General features: G+C 50.9%; 1 protein-coding gene across 1 annotated transcript in view; it reads right to left on the bottom strand.

Annotated features, from left to right (window-relative positions):
- Positions 1-8,145: 8,145 nt before the first annotated feature.
- The window catches only part of PADI2 (peptidyl arginine deiminase 2), a 40,345-nt gene continuing 33,143 nt past the window's right edge, over positions 8,146-15,347 (bottom strand). Inside the window, exons 13-16 of the mRNA XM_081308082.1 lie at positions 14,920-15,013; positions 13,045-13,130; positions 10,962-11,090; positions 8,146-10,239 (exon numbers count right to left, since the gene is read on the bottom strand). Coding sequence (XP_081164208.1) covers positions 10,006-10,239; positions 10,962-11,090; positions 13,045-13,130; positions 14,920-15,013 — 543 coding nt within the window. The 3' untranslated portion in view covers positions 8,146-10,005. The remainder of the gene's footprint in view (positions 10,240-10,961; positions 11,091-13,044; positions 13,131-14,919; positions 15,014-15,347) is intronic.

The following is a 15,347-nucleotide window of genomic DNA, read 5'->3' as shown; positions in this document are numbered from 1 at the left end:
CACATGTGAGGCCTTGGGATTGATTCTCAGCAGCACAGAAAGAAAGAAAGAAAGAAAGAAAGAAAGAAAGAAAGAAAGAAAGAAAGAAAGAAAGGTATCGGGTCCATCTAAAACTAAAACATATTAAAAAAAACAAACAAACAGAAAACCCCGTCTCCCAGAATTGGAATAGACTGAGTTGGCAAATCTAATGTCAACTGGCCACCTGGTTCAGATCTCTTCTCTTCCCACCCCGACCCTGCCTGGCCTCGTTCTTAGAGAAGTCCCCTTCTGCTAGGTCTTGGGGTGATATCTTCAGTGCTGTTCATGATGCTGGCATTGGAGACAATGGGGCTGCAGCTGCAGCTACTGATGGCAGCCAAATTTGGAGGGCTTACTGTGTATCAGAGCCTACACAGAATCCTTTGCGTATCTTTGGTGTCTCTAATCATTACAACAACCCAGGAGGTAGGGATTAGGGCTCTTTGTTTATAATAGGGGCAACTGAGCCTCTGAGAGGGTTGACAACTCACCCCAGGTCACGCAGACAGTAGGTCAACATCTTCTCTAGGTCGAGGGTTGGGCAGTGGGCATGCACCAGGTGGAGGGAACACAGTGTTGCAGCCACTCTGGTTCACCTGCAGGGGGTGCCCCTGCCCCACAGCACTGCCCAGGGCTCCCTAGCAACCCTTGCCAACCTGCTCTCAGGAAGGGCTTATCCAAACCCTCTTTCTTCATCCCATGCAAACCTCACCATATAATTAGAGTTCTCAAAATATTCTCTTTGAGTGGGATAGAGGCAATCATATGCTACATCTTCTCGGATTTCATGAGCAGTCTCTATGGAACTCCCGGAGGGAAAAGTCACCAGCCACCCCCACTCCAGCTGGGACTGTATTTCACACAGCTGAAGTCATCTCAGCTGCTGGGACTTAGCAAGTGGCCCAGAGTCTTCTGGGGACCGTTCTGCCGCTGAGCCCTGAAGCACTGCGTACACACACACACACACACACACACACACACGCATTCAGAGGTCACTGCCTGCCAACTTCTGCCTCATACCCACCTGCTGCAGCACACAGCACCACATACTCTCAAATTAGCAGTTAATTTTGGTTCTGTGGGCTCGTGTGGTATGCAGTTTGTAGACACAGTGTATCACGCACAATGAAACTCCCTTTCCAACTGAATCTGTAGTTTGACCATCCTTAAAAAAAAAAAAATTAGAGACAGAACCATACAAGAAGGAACTGAGATGATGAATATTCATTTGTAGTGGCCAGATGTCAGCTGACTGAGAAAAACAGAGATGCAGAATATTAAAGGCGACTCCACCTTTTAGGGAGACAGAGAGGTAGAATGGTTAAGTGTGCAGGTCTTTGGGGTTCAAACTCTGTTAAATCCGCCAGTTACTCTGTGACCTCTTGTAAGTTACTTAACCTCTCTCTGCATTAGTTTCCTACTGGAGACTATATGGGGTGGGGGAGTCAGTCACCTCGTGGGGAGGAGGATTAAATGAGTGAGTAGCTGTCAGGGGCTATCAATCTGAAACTGGTGATGGGAAACCCAGTAGGCGGGAAGGAAGGAGGTCGAAGAGAACCATGCATCTTTGGGGGAACAGATTACACTAATTAGGGTGGAAAGACTCCAGCCTATATAAGATGTCAAGGATCTCAGGCAGCTTAAAATTTGTTTAAAAATGCATATGTAATTAAATTCTCACTATGTAAAACACTCAAGCAATATAAAGTGTAAGTCCCCTCTGTCAGCCTTCCTTCCCGGAGGTGACTGCTAGTGTCAGTTTTGTGGCCCTCCTTCCAGATCTTTCTGTTGCAGGTCCGTGCATTTCTGCAGGAATCCGTGGCTTTGAATGCTGCTCTTCCTCCCCACTACATGAGGCAATCTGTCACCTTTCCACCCAGTGCGATGTCATGGAGGTCTTCTGTCCTATTTCATTTTTTGTGCTGTAAAATATTTAAATGTAAGAAGGTGCTGTGGTTTGATCATTCCTCTGGCAGTTTCTTAAAAAGGGTTTTTCCTGGGCTGGGGATATGGCTCAAGCGGTAGCGCGCTTGCCTGGCATGCGTGCGGCCTGGGTTCGATCCTCAGCACCACATACAAACAAAGATGTTGTGTACGCCGAGAACTAAAAAAATAAATAAAAAGAACTATGTCCAAAAAAAAAAAAAAAAGGGTTTTTCCTATAAGTTTAATTGTGATAAAGAAACCTAGGTCACTCAGGCTGGGGATATAGCTCAGTTGGTAGAGTGCTTGCCTCAAAAGCACAAGGCCTGGGGTTCAATCCCCAGCACCACCAAAAGGGGGGGAAAGAAAGAAACATAGGTCACTTCTTGCTTTCTAAAATGCAGCATGGATCATGCGACTGCAGCTACCCCAACCTCCAGGGGACCCCCAGTGCTCAAGCCTAGTGCTCCCAGCATGACTACGATGTATTGTAAGTGCAAAGGGAGACTTCCCCGCTGTCCTCTGAAGTACACTGACAAGACAGACTGGTGAAAAGGCACACATTTATTATGTGCAAAGAGGCAATCACCCGGTGTCATTACCCATCAGCTCAACAGGATTTGGAAGTTCATACACCCCTTTTCCATAGGGGAAGCGGGGAAGAGGGAGTGCAGGTAATTTTTAGGGGGATTCAATGGGTTTGGAGAACACACAAAAATGACTCGGGACAAAGTCCATTGGGCCCCCAGGATAGAGTGGTTTGTAAAGATTCTCTATGAAATAGAGGACGGTGGTGTGAACCAAAAGTCTGTCCAGCGTGTTGGCCGACTTCAGTCTTCCCACAAAGCCCAGGGAGGGGGCCGGAAGTCACTGCTTCTTCTTAGGCAGGCCTAGGGGACCTGGATTCTGAGCCTGCTCTAAAAGCCCTTAGTCCCTTCTGATCACACTGCTCAGCATGCCAAGGTATGCCTTGTTTGGGGATATTGTTCTCTGAGCCCCGACAAGATCTTAGCCACTCTGTGTGGTCACCATTTCCCGTTGTGTCACAAGCTCACAGTCCTTTCTTTGCAGTGAGGGCAGCCCCTCCCTCTGCCCAACCATTCATTCTCCCATTGATTCAACTGACTCTGATCCCAGTTGGAAGGAACACCCTTGGTCACTCTTCCTGCAGGAAGGAATTGTGTGTGTGTGTGTGTGTGTGTGTGTGTGTGTGTGTATACCCTCGTGCATGTGTGATTCCACAGCTTTCTGTGCCACATTCATTTTTCCATTCAGCAAAAGTGCATCGGGGCCCCTCCTCCGTCAGCCTGTCTGCTGTCCTGTCTGTCTAGCTGACCAGGCCATCAGCTCCTTGAGGGTGAGATGTCACCCTCTCTGTGGGGTTTCCCATCCTGTGTGCCCAGCACAGTTCTGATTTCAACTGTTGTCCTGGTGGAATTATTTGGGGGGCCCCTTTTGCTCTCAGAAATGTCCTGGTTTAGGTGAAAAATTAGAGGATTGCTCTAGTTTTAACATCTTAGCATCTGCTTAGCAGATGTTAAAAGAAATGGTTGGGTGAGTGGATATGGGTCGTCTGCTTTTCATGACCCAGAGATGCCATTTTGGGGGGGGGTACTAGGGATTGAACTCAGGGGCGCTCAGCCACCGAGCCCCATCCCCACCCTATTCTGTATGCTATTTAGACACAGGGTCTCACTGAATTGCTGGATGCCTGCTCTTGCTGAGGCTGGCTTTGAACTCACGATCCTCCTGCCTCAGCCTCCCGAGCCACTGGGATTACAGGTGTGTGCCACCGCACTCAGCAGAGAGGACATCTTGCTCTGAGTGGAAGGCCAGAGACAGCACTGCTGGGCCAGGTAGAGGCTTTTTGTTCGGGGCTCTCTGAGGACTGTAGGAATCCTACAATCTCCGACATTTTGCTCACAGGTAATGGGGTTTTCTTGTTGGTGAGATTCCAAGGGGACACCCAGCATGCTAAGAAAGGGCTGGTGTTGGGGTGACCTTTGTGAACGGAACAAAGCCCACTTGTTAGACGTGGGTAGGGCTCAGGCGCTGAGCTCTGGGCCCAGACCCTAAGCGTGAATCCTGGTTCCATTATTTTGGGCTGTTCGACCCCCTTCCCTGAGTCCCACTGTCCTGTCTATAAAGTTGGTCGATAACTTCACAGCTTTGTCTCGCAAACTAGGAGAGATCATGAATGTCAAATATTAGGTGGAACCATATGAAATCTTCTCTGTTGGACTATTTTGACCTCTAAAGTGGCACTCCATGTGGTCCAATCTGGCAGGTGTGTAGTCAGTGATTATGATGGTGGGGGCTGGGGTGGAGCTCAGTGGTAGAGCACTTGCCCAGCATGCACAAGGCCCTGGGTTTGATCCCTGAAAGTAAGAAAAATTTAAAATAATAAAAAAATAAATAAAAAAGAAAGAAATGGCTGATCTGTTTTTTCTGCATCCGTCACCTGGCTGAAGAGATTTTTCTTTCTGTCACTCAACAGATTTGCTGAGCACTGCCCAGGTGCCAGAAATTGCCAGCAGGAGGGAAAGCAAACATCCTTGGAAAGGTGGGTCACAGGAGAGCCCCGAGGGGGCATGCTGGCTGAGGCTGCTGCAGAGCCATCTTGGGGTGTGACCAGGACTATGAGGGGGTGAGCCTGAGCTTGTAGAGGGTGAGAACTGAGGCTGGAGCCAGTGTGATCTGATCTCGGCAGACCCTCGTTTCTCAAAGGTCGGGCTGAGCTGGGTATGGTGGTGTGTACCCATAATCCCAGCTACGAGGAGGCTGAGGCAGGAGCGTCTCTTGAGCTGAGGAGTTTGAGGCCAGCCTGGGCCACACAGTGAGGACTCCTCTCACAAAGGCAACCAGCGGGCTGATAGGAGCCCCCCTGGCTGCAGTGGAAGGATCCGGGGTGAAGCCCAGGTGAGAAAGTAGATTTCTCACATCAGCCAGGCCTGAGACAAGACACGAGAGGAGCTTTCTGCGAGGCACGGCCTTCTCCTGGTCTCCCAACGGGAGGGGAAGTGCCTCCGCCTGGTGTTTCTCTGTATTTAGTTACTAGTGACAAGGGCTGATATCTATTGTACATTTTTCTTTTAAGTATTTTAATAAAATCGTATTAATCCTTGCAGTCAGACTAGCTGGGGATTGAAGGAAGGTGCCTGTTTCCCTCGTTGGGGTTCAGTCCAGCAGAGAAGTTTCTAGAACTATGCCTCTCAATAGTAGCTACTTGTGTAGTGTGTGGTCACGGAGCACTTAAATGTGGCGAGTCCCAAGAGAGAGTGATGTAAGTATAGTATGCACATCAGTTTTCAAGGATTCATCACAGAAAAAAAAGAGAGAGAGAATATGAAATTCTCATTAAAAATTTAAAATTTTGATTATATGTCAAAACGATAATAATTTGGAGATACTAGGTTAAAGAAAATATATTAATAACATTGATTTTATCTGATTTTAGCTTTTTTAAAAAATTTTTTAGACGTTGGTGGACCTTTATTTTATTTATTTATTTGTATGTGGTACTGAGAATTCAACTCAGTGCCTCACACGTGCTAGGCAAGCACTCTACCACTGAGCCACCACCCCAGCCCCTGATTTTAACCTTTTTAACGTGACTATTAGGGAACTTAAAGTTACGTGGGTGGCTTGCATTATATTTTATTGGAAAGTGCTATTTTTTTTTTTTTTTTTTTTGGTCCCAGTGTAATCTCAGCAATGCTGAGGTAAGGGAGTGGCCACAATGTGAAAATAGTACCCGGATAAACTTGTTTAACACACCCACATCTTTTGAGGAGTTTCTGGGATGGGGGGATCTGGGAACTATTTCAGATCAGCCTTGCTGTGACTTGGACCACGTTAATCGGATATAAAAAGGCAGGGGTGGGTGGAGGGATAAACAGAATTGGAAAACGAAAACCAGACTACGATGTGATAAGGGGAATAAATGCTAGTGTTCTGTAGCCCAGTGGGATGGCTGTAGTTTGTAAAAATTAACCCCCGGGGCACTTTGCCACTAAGATATATCTCCAGCCCTTTTTAATTTTTTTTATTCGAGACGGGGTCATGTTAAGTTGCTAAGGCTGTCCTCATCCTTGTGATCCTCCTGCCTCAGTCTCTGGAGCGGCTGGGATTACAGGTGTGCAGCACCATGTCGGGCCTCCCCCCACCCTTTTTTTTTTTTTTTTTTTTTTTACAAAAAACTGGCTCAGTGGTAGAGCACTTGCCTAGCATGTGTGAGGCACTGGGTTCGATCCTCATCACCACATGTAAATAAATGAACAAAATAAAAGCCCATCGATGTCTAAAAAATAAATAAATAAATAAATAAATAAATAAATAAAGCTGAAACACAGAAGTTTGAAGACTTCCAGTACAAAGAAATGATTGATGTTTAAGGAGACAGGAGATGGAAATACTAATTACCTTGATTTGATCATTATCCAGTGTATACATGTATCACTCTGCACTGTAAGTAGGCACCATTATTATGTGTTAATTTCAATAAAAGAGAGGAGAGAAGAGTGATCTCACAGGGCTGGACCATGGCTTAATCCTGGAAGTTAAAGAACCAGTGATTTTTTTTATTTTTTATTTTTGCATTGGCCCCTGAAGACAGGTGCACCAACACCTCATCCCAAGAAGGGTCTGAGGGGTGAGGGGCCCAGGTGTGTCCCAGGGAGCTTAGGAGGTCCAGAAGCCAACCAGAGGCTCCACGTCAGGGTCTTGGGGGTTTGCTCACGCAGACCCTGTTAGACTGTGGCTGTGCTGCATGGGTCATTAGAGGACGGGTCAAATCGCCAATCCTGTGTAATGACTCCCCGTTGTGAGAACATGGAGCTACCCAGAGCAGCAGGCACGGTTTGTGTCCTGCCCACACCTTTTTTTTTTTTTTTTTTTTTTTTGCTTCTGTGAGTCCGTCTCCAGCTCCTGTGACCTTGACTTTGTTCCTAACTACAGACATGATCTTCTCTAGGTGGCTCCCTATGGGCTATGGCGGCCCCGCCCATTCAGAGAACCAGAGGCCCCAGAGTAGATGTAGATGTGGGTAGATGTGGGTAGATGTGGTGTAGATGTGGGGAGACTTGGCCTCCCAGGTGGAACATCTCTCAGGTGCCCTTCAGGGCTGGGGCTGAGGCAGCACCTGAAGTCACACCTTGTTCAACTTCTCCTTCCCTGTCCTACTCCCCCGATTCCCTTACTGGCTTCCCCTGGGGACACTCTTAAATAAACCAAATGCTCGTCTCAGGGTCTGCATCCCTGACTTTACTAGGGATATTGATCTTGACCCTGGGAGGTGGCCCTGTCACATGCAAACACAATATATGTGGGATTTCAGACGCTTGAGACAGCCTTGCCGAGAGCCTGGAGCTGGTGTGCGGACTAGCAGGGGCTTCGGGGCCAGATGGAGGGCCCCATGTGGTCTGTGTCCCTCAGGGCCACATCTAGGAAGCCGCAAAGAACCTCACGCCCACAGCCACGTGATTTCCCCTTGGACTGTTTATTTATTGCTCTTTAGTCAGGCTCTTCGGCAAATGCCTTTCTATCTCCACCACGACCTCTTTTCCAGAAAGTTGAACTTGTGCCCAGCTCCGGCCATCTTCATGACACCCCCTGCCATCTCACACTGAATATTTCAAAATCAAGATCAAAACAGGAACTTGGCTGGGTTTTGCAACACAGAAGTTCTGGGTTGACATTTATAGAAAGGGGGGGCGGGGAAGAGCGCCGAGTCCACAGGGTACATCCACACCGAGGGGAGGCACACCGGGTGGGCAAGTGAGGTGGCCAGGACAGTGTCTGAGCCCCGGGGCTTCCAGAAACTTCAGAGATCACTGGCTTAGGATGGGGAGACCTTTAGGAAAAGCTACAAGACACACCATCTGCACGTGGGGGTGCTCACTTCCCCTTCATGTAGACTAGATAAAAATAAAAGAAAGCTCACAAACCCATAGGAACCAAACGCACACACAGGACAGTCTCTAGACGCACACCCTCAGAGAGGCACTTGTGTTTTCACGACTGGGGTTGGAGAGAAGATCCAACAGGAGCCACTGTCCCCAGAGGGGGGACAACCGTTTCTGAGTCTCTGATCTGAGAGGTGGTACTGGCCCCGCTGGATGGGAAAGGGGCTTGCTTAAAGAAGACCCCCCCATCCCAATTTCATGGAGTCAGTGACTTTTGGGAAGATTTGTGCCCTGAGTATTTCCTGAATAAAGAGGCATTTTTTTTTTTTTTTTTTTTTTTTAGTGGTGGTGCTGGGGATTGAACCCAAGGGCCTTGTGCATGCGAAGCAAACATTCTACCAACTGAGCTATATCCCCAGCCGCAATAAAGTGGCATTTCTGAAAAGTACAACATCGAAGGGTAAAGGCTGGCTGTTTATTACTTTTTAGATTTATTTTTAATTTTTTTAGGTACTGGGGATTGAACTCAGGGGCACTCGACCAACTGAACCACATCCCCGGCCCTATTTTGTATTTTATTTAGAGACCGGGTCTCACTGAGTTGCTTAGCGCCTCGCCATTGCTGAGGCTGGCTTTGAACTTGCGCTTCTCCTGCCTCAGCCTCCCCAGCTGCTGGGATTACAGGTGTGCACCACCACGCCTGACTTATTTTTAATTTTTTAAACTTTTACTTTTTGCAGTGCTGGGGATGGAACCCACAGTCTTGCACATGCTAGGCAAATGCTTTACCGCTGAGCTACATCCCCAGCTCAAGGCTGAGCATTCAAAGGTAGTTTCTTAGCCTTGGGGACTGACTGGTTCTGTGCCCGGTTTGCTATTCTCAGAGGCTGGCATGGTGCCCGAGCTCAGCAGCCATGCAAGAAGTGCTCACTGAGTGGCCGAATGAAATGATCCAAAGTGAAAATCCTGTTCCCCCAAGAACACAGATTTATAACCTCTTCATTGGTTATAAAATAGTTCTTTTTTTTTAACCTTCAAAGTGAAATTATAATTTACTTGTGTTTCTGGTCCTAAAGGATTTTTTTTTTTTTAAGCTGAAGTTAACTCTTTTCATTGGACTCAGGGAATTTATCTGGATGTGTCCGAATGAGAGAGTCTTTGGCAAACACACTGGTGAACTTCAACAGGAGGGTCGGTCCACCTCGAAGGCCAGCAGCTGTTTGGGCTGGAGGTGAGGCCAGGGTCCTTCCATGTTGGGTCTGAGGTCTAGGAGGAGGGGTGGTTGTTTCCCATGCCCAGGGGAAGGTCTGAACGTGGCTGGAGGCAAAGAAGCTGGCATTTAGCTGCCAGTAGTGGGAAGGATGGGACCTGAGGTGGTGGCAGGAGAGGGGTCAGAGCCTGGCCACAGACTCGAGGACCAGGCAAGAGATGGTGGCTGGAGTTGATGGGGCATCTTTACATGCTGAACTCAGCCTCAGGGGGTGCTGGTCTCGGGGAGAGAGCCTCAAGCCCCTGGGGAGAAGCACATGGAGAAACCGCTCTGATGCATCTGTTTCCAGGGAAAGTTCTGAGCTAAATTCCTGGGCCCTCGTGGAGCAGGAGGGCTCGGGGTCTGCATTGCAGAGAGAAAGCTAAGGGGGGCTGAGAGGCAGTAAGGAATGGATTGGAGGTGGCACCTGGAGACCCCAGGAAGGCGAATTTGAAATAACGGTGCAGTTCAAGGTGCGTCAGGGTCCGGGATGCATTTCCATGTGTCCCACCTTGAACTTCAGGGCATGGCTGCTGGAAGACACTGTGATCCCAGAATCCCCTTCCCCTTTCCCTCATTCCAATTGCAAATAGAGAACTCTGGGGCCTGGTCTGGGGATGTGATTTTTTTGTTGTTGGTTTGCTTTGTTTCCCGCGCCAGGGCTCTACAGAGAGTGGCCAAATGCCTGGCTAGTTTCAGGAGGGTCAGAGGTGAGCTCCCTGGTGTGGCTTCAGTGGACACGGAGGCCCTTCCCAGGGAGGACAAGGCACAGGTACCCCCAAATCCCACCCTGCTCCCCATAGGTCTCCCAGAGGGGCCACCCCGTCAGGTCAGGCAGGGGGAGGGCCCCTGGGGTGCGAGAGGCCTGGAGGACTCGGGGAAACAGGGACGCCCCGGGGCTCCCGCAGGTCAGGGCACCATGTGCCACCACTTGAAGGCGAAGGGCTTCCTGTGGACGTTGGTGCCACAGTGGACCTCCCCCAGGAACTTGTGGTAGGCGGAAATGTCGTCGATGAAGGTGCAGGTGACCCCCAGGGGCTCCAGCAGGGCGCGCACGTGTGTCTCCAGACAGCACTCCTCCTCCACCTGGGGCCCGAACGGCTTGGGGATGCCCAGGTCCTTGTCCAGCACGATCATGTTCACCTACCACAGGGTCAGTCATTCAGTGGCTCTGGCTACAGGTCTGCCCTGACCCAAGCTCCGAGGACCCTTCCTTAATCCTATGAAGAAGGTACTAGAACAATCCCCTCTTTATAGATGGGGAAACTGAGGCCCAGAGGAGGCTAAGCAACTCATGAATGGCGAGGCTGAGGTGGAAAACCAGGCAACCCCTGCCTTGTGTGTATGTATGTGCAAAGGTGTGCACACGTGTGAGTTCACATGTGTTCACATGGGTGAATGTGCACACATCGGAACAAACACATACGTCTTATACATGTGTGTGGATATGCACACACGTGGGTTTATACGTGCATTCGTGTGCACTTGAGCTCACGTGTGTGTGTGTGTGTGTGTGTGTGTGTGTGTGTGTTGATCTAATTGCTTTCTGCCTCATGGAGACTCCTCTCTATGGTAACAAGGATCCCTTCTGTACATAGAGGCCTTTGTACCTGATGCAAAGCACTTCCTTTCCAATGACGTATAAGACTGTCACTACTCCGGCGAGGAAGCTAGGACAAGCCCATCCCCGCTAGGAGGGAATAGAGGACCTCAGAGAGGGCGAGTGCCTGGGGTGAGGTCACACAGCAGCTCACCCCGGACCAGGACGTGGGCCTCCTGATTGGATAGCTTCAATCGGGGCTCCTCCTGGATCTGGCTGCCTCCTACATGGTGTGGGGTGAGGGTCAGGTTCTGGGGGGTCTCACCATATTTGGGAAGAATGCTCTGGCCTGGCGGTCCTCATCCATCTTGAAAAGAGCGGGCAGGTCAATGATGTCCTGCTCCGTCAGCCCCAGCTCCTTCTTGAGGATGTCACGGTTCCAGTCCAGGCAGCGCTGGGTGGGGACAGCAGGAGAACACGCAGGTAAGTGACACACACCTGTCACCTTCTCTGCAGCAGCAGGCCAGGGCCATAGCACCCCAGAGAGACTTCCTGTGCTGAGCCGGCACCACATCTCCCAGGGTCCCTCCACAGGGCTCAGGGACAGTAGCAACTCCGAGGAAGGTTCCAGAAATAATCCCAGCAACTGTCACTTATGAGCATCTACCAGGAGCCAGACCCCTAAGTGCTCCTCATACAGTGTCTCTGTGGCCCCTCATGCCCCCCCCCCCAGGAGGTGAGAGTGACACTCAGGAAGATTCCGCTGCGAGTGGACACTAACGGGTACAAGTACTGGCCCTGTCCCAATCACTTCCCACAGATCAGCTCTTTCAGCTCCAACCCAGGAGGCAGACGCCACCATCGTCCCTTTTGTAGACACAAGGGAACCAAAGGCAGAGTCTCCTTGGCGAGCTGCCCGGGATCATACTGCTACAGCAGCCGACAACTTTCCCACGGCCGGTGAGGCCTTCTGTAGATTTTACTGGGTGCTACATGGCTTCCCCGGGTCCTCTTCGCCCCTCTTCCCTGCTGCTGGGTGGATCGGCCCCACTTTGGTCTTCAGGGAACTCTAACTAGTTCTTGCCTCTGCCCCTTTGCCCCTGTGATGGGGTCAGGAATGGGCGTTGATCCAGGATGGAGCAAAACAGTACATAGAATCCCCACCTGCCCTGGCCATGGGAATTGGTTCAGGTTGGCCCACATCAGAGTGAGAAAAGCAAACTCTTGTTCAGTTGTCGGTGGGCATGGAAGAGCTCTTTCTCTGTAGATGGCGTGCTGGGTGGCCTGGGGCCTTGAACTATTGCAGCCCTGTTCCTACCACGAGGGCATCTGAGAGAACAAGAAATGCAGAGGCGTGGAGCTGCAGCCCTGATCAACTTGTGCCTGAAATCCATGCCACTTTCTTCCTTACTTTCCTCTGAAATGAGCCAATCATAACTTTTTGTATAAATCTTTTTTTTTAAGAGAGAGTGAGAGAGGGGAGAGAGAGAGAGAGAGAGAGAGAGAGAGAGAGAGAGAGAGAATTTTTAATGTTTATTTTTTAGTTCTTGGCGGACACAAAATCTTTGTTGGTATGTGGTGCTGAGGATCGAACCCAGGCCGCACGCATGCCAGGCGAGTGCGCTACCGCTTGAGCCACATCCCCAGCCCTTGTATAAATCTCTTTGAATTGAGTTTCCTGCCTTTTTTTTTTTCTTTCTGGTACCAGGGATAAAATCCAGGGTGTTCATCCAGGGCTACATTCCTAGCCCTTTTTTTTATTTTTATTTTTATTTTGAGACAGGGTCTCACCAAGTTGCTTAGGGCCTTTTTAAGTTGCTGCGGCTGGCCTTGAACTTGCAATCCTCCTGCCTCAGATTCCCAAGCTGCTAAGATTACAGGTGGGCACGACAATGCCTGGCTTCTGCTTTTTAATTCTTAAAAATGTGGTTCTTTAAAATTGCCCAATAAATACCCAATTCAAATAAATATGACTAATTTGTATTTCTTGATGCAATTTGAGACTTAGGAATTCAGAAGGGGGGGGGTCCATGCATAGTCTGAAGACCTCAGGGACCTTTGAGCTAAAACTCAGAGGCATGTGCTCCTAAAACCTTTTTTTTTTTTTTTTTCCTGGAGAGAAAGTTTTTGGTTTTGTGTTCTAAAGGGCACAGGCTCTCGTGTAGCTGAGACCTCGGCTCTTTGGCACTACTGGCCACCTTCCTTCCCTGGTCTCCTGTTTGCTTCCAGTCTCTGCTAGAAGGGACTTGGTGGCCCCTTACCCTCCATCTTCAGCTCAGTGCCTGCTGAGCCTCCTGGTGCTGACGCGCTCTGGGTCCAAGCCCTGGGCCCCCGCTCATTCTCTGCGGAAGCCCCCCGAGGTGCGCGGCTGGGAGCCTGGAAGCTCCCGGGGCCCTGCCGGTCCTCACCTGGAAGTACAGGTTCTCCTGCACCAGATTCTCGTTGGACAGGATCTTGTTGATGGTGATCCGCTTGCTGCTCATGCCGCCCAAGCCTGTGGGCCATGGAGGGCAGATGGTCAGGCCTCAGATACGGGGCGGGAGGGGGCTCTGTCCGAGCTAACTGCTGGACAGGAATGGAGGACAGGGCCAGGGCCGGACTGGGGGCCCGGAGCGGCCAGGCCAGGGGAAATCTGGGCCCTCTGCCTGGGGACAGCAGGACACACTCCTTTCTCTTGGGTCCCTCTTGTCACCTGAGCCAGGAGAGAAGCGGCAGCCCCGCTCTCTGTCTGGCCAGAGGGGTGGGTGGCACAAGTAGACCTGCTTCTAGGGACCAGCAGCACCAGGCTGAGTGTGGCAGAAGCAGAGTCACCCTCCCCCTTGTCCAGCCCCGCCTCCTGCTCGGCGCCTGCCCTGGAGAGGCCGGCCTCTGCCTCCCCTCCACAGGACTGTCCTGTGGCTCCGGCCGACTGCTCTGCCTAACGCTCACTGAGCGCCGTGGCTTGGCAGGCGTCTTCCAAGTGCTCTGCGTGGAACAGCTCGCTCACAACCGCTCCCACTGAAGGAGGGGAAACTGAGGCACAGAGAGGGTACGTGACTTATCCATGGTCTCACGTGCAGCAGGTGGCTGGGCTGGGAGGCACCTGGGCAGTCTGATCCAGGGCCTCTGCCCTTCACCTACTTTAGTTTTTCCTGATCTCGGAAGAGCTGGTCCATTGCACCTCCCAGGCTTGTAGCTTGACAGGGCAAAGAGATGGGGGCTGGCTTGGGTGCAGCTCAGTGGCAGGGGCTTGCCTAGCGAGTGTGGGGCCCCAGGTTCCATCCCCAGCACCGAGAGAGAGAGAGAGAGAGAGAGAGAGAGAGAGAGAGAGAGAGAGAGAGAGAGAGAGAAGATAGATAGATAGATATGGGGCTATTGGGCCTGTACCTGAGCTGTTCCCACTCACCGCTCACCCTTATTGGCACACAAACAGTAATGGTTTGTACCCTGTGGGTAGCTTTTGGGGTGTGATTATATAGAGAACAGAAGTCTCCAGGAAGCCGAGACTCACACGTGCCAATCGAAGAACAAACTTCCCATTGGCGGGAATCACAAAAGGAAAGAGTCTGTCCCCGGAAGCCGGACAGGACCACTGTCTTTGGATGGGGGCAGGCTCTTGGGGACAGGCTCTTGGGTGTGAGAGATATTGGGGACCCCTTCCTCAAAGGGGCAAAAAGTAACTTAAGAAACAATGGACGGAGGTGCAGGTGACGGTCATCCCACATTGTTATCATTATTGTTATTATCGTTTTTGTGGTGCCGGGGGTTGAACTCAGGGGTTCTCTACCACTGAGCTACATCCCCAGCCCTTTTTCATTTTGATTTCCTTTTTTTTTTTTTTATTTGCCGTACTGGGGATCGAACCCAAGGCCTTGCGCATGGTAGGCAAGTGCTCTGCCACTGAGCTGCACTCCAGCCCTTATTCTTTAATTTGAGACAGGGTCTCACGAAATTGTGGAGGCTGGCCTTGAATTTGCCATCCTCTCGCCTCAGCCTCCCAAGAGAGTCAACCCCTGGACTCTCCTCTGGCCTTGTGTCATTTAAAGCACCCACTGGATGCTGAAGAGGCATCTGAGCTGTTGAGGACAGTGAGAGGCAGTGGACAGCTCAGCGTCCACCCGGTCACAGCAAGGGAGACGAGAGGCCGGTGCTGTTCCCACCACGGTGCCTCCTACACCCAGGGTGGGCCAGATGCCCAGGGACACGGGGCTGGGCACAAGGGACAGGTGTACATGTGTCCAGCCCCCGAGGGTCTCTCTGGGACTCCCGTTTCCTAGTGTTTGCCCAGGCTCGTGGACACTCACCTTTGAACATGATGGCCTCCCCGTGGCCCTCCTTCTGCTTCTCCCGGAAGAGCTTGTAGCAGGCCGAGGTGCTGGCCATGAGCAACCGGAACTCCTGCGAGACATTCCCGTGGCTTAGTGTCAGCAGGAGAAGGTGGCGGAGGAGCAAGAGGGGCCCCTGGCCTGCACCTCAGCTCTCAACCCCCCGTACTGGGCTGCAGGGGCCGCCCTGTGGGCTTTGTCTGTCTCAGAGGACGGTTTCTCACCCACCGTCCACTCTGACAGTATCACTGGGTCAAAGCTCAGGGTCAAAGATGGCCTTGGGGGGCTGGGGCTGGGGCTCAGGGGCAGAGCGCTTGCCTAGCATGTGTGAGGCAGCACCACATAAAAAATAAAATAAAGTTATATATATATTAAAAAAAAAGATGGCCTTGGACAGAGTGGGGGAA

Source organism: Spermophilus citellus, assembly GCF_964194105.1.
Source record: "Spermophilus citellus genome assembly, chromosome: 9".
NCBI classification, from domain to species: domain Eukaryota; kingdom Metazoa; phylum Chordata; class Mammalia; order Rodentia; family Sciuridae; genus Spermophilus; species Spermophilus citellus.
The sequence above is the reverse complement of the archived record's forward strand: the minus strand, read 5'-3'. Positions and strand labels throughout refer to the sequence as shown.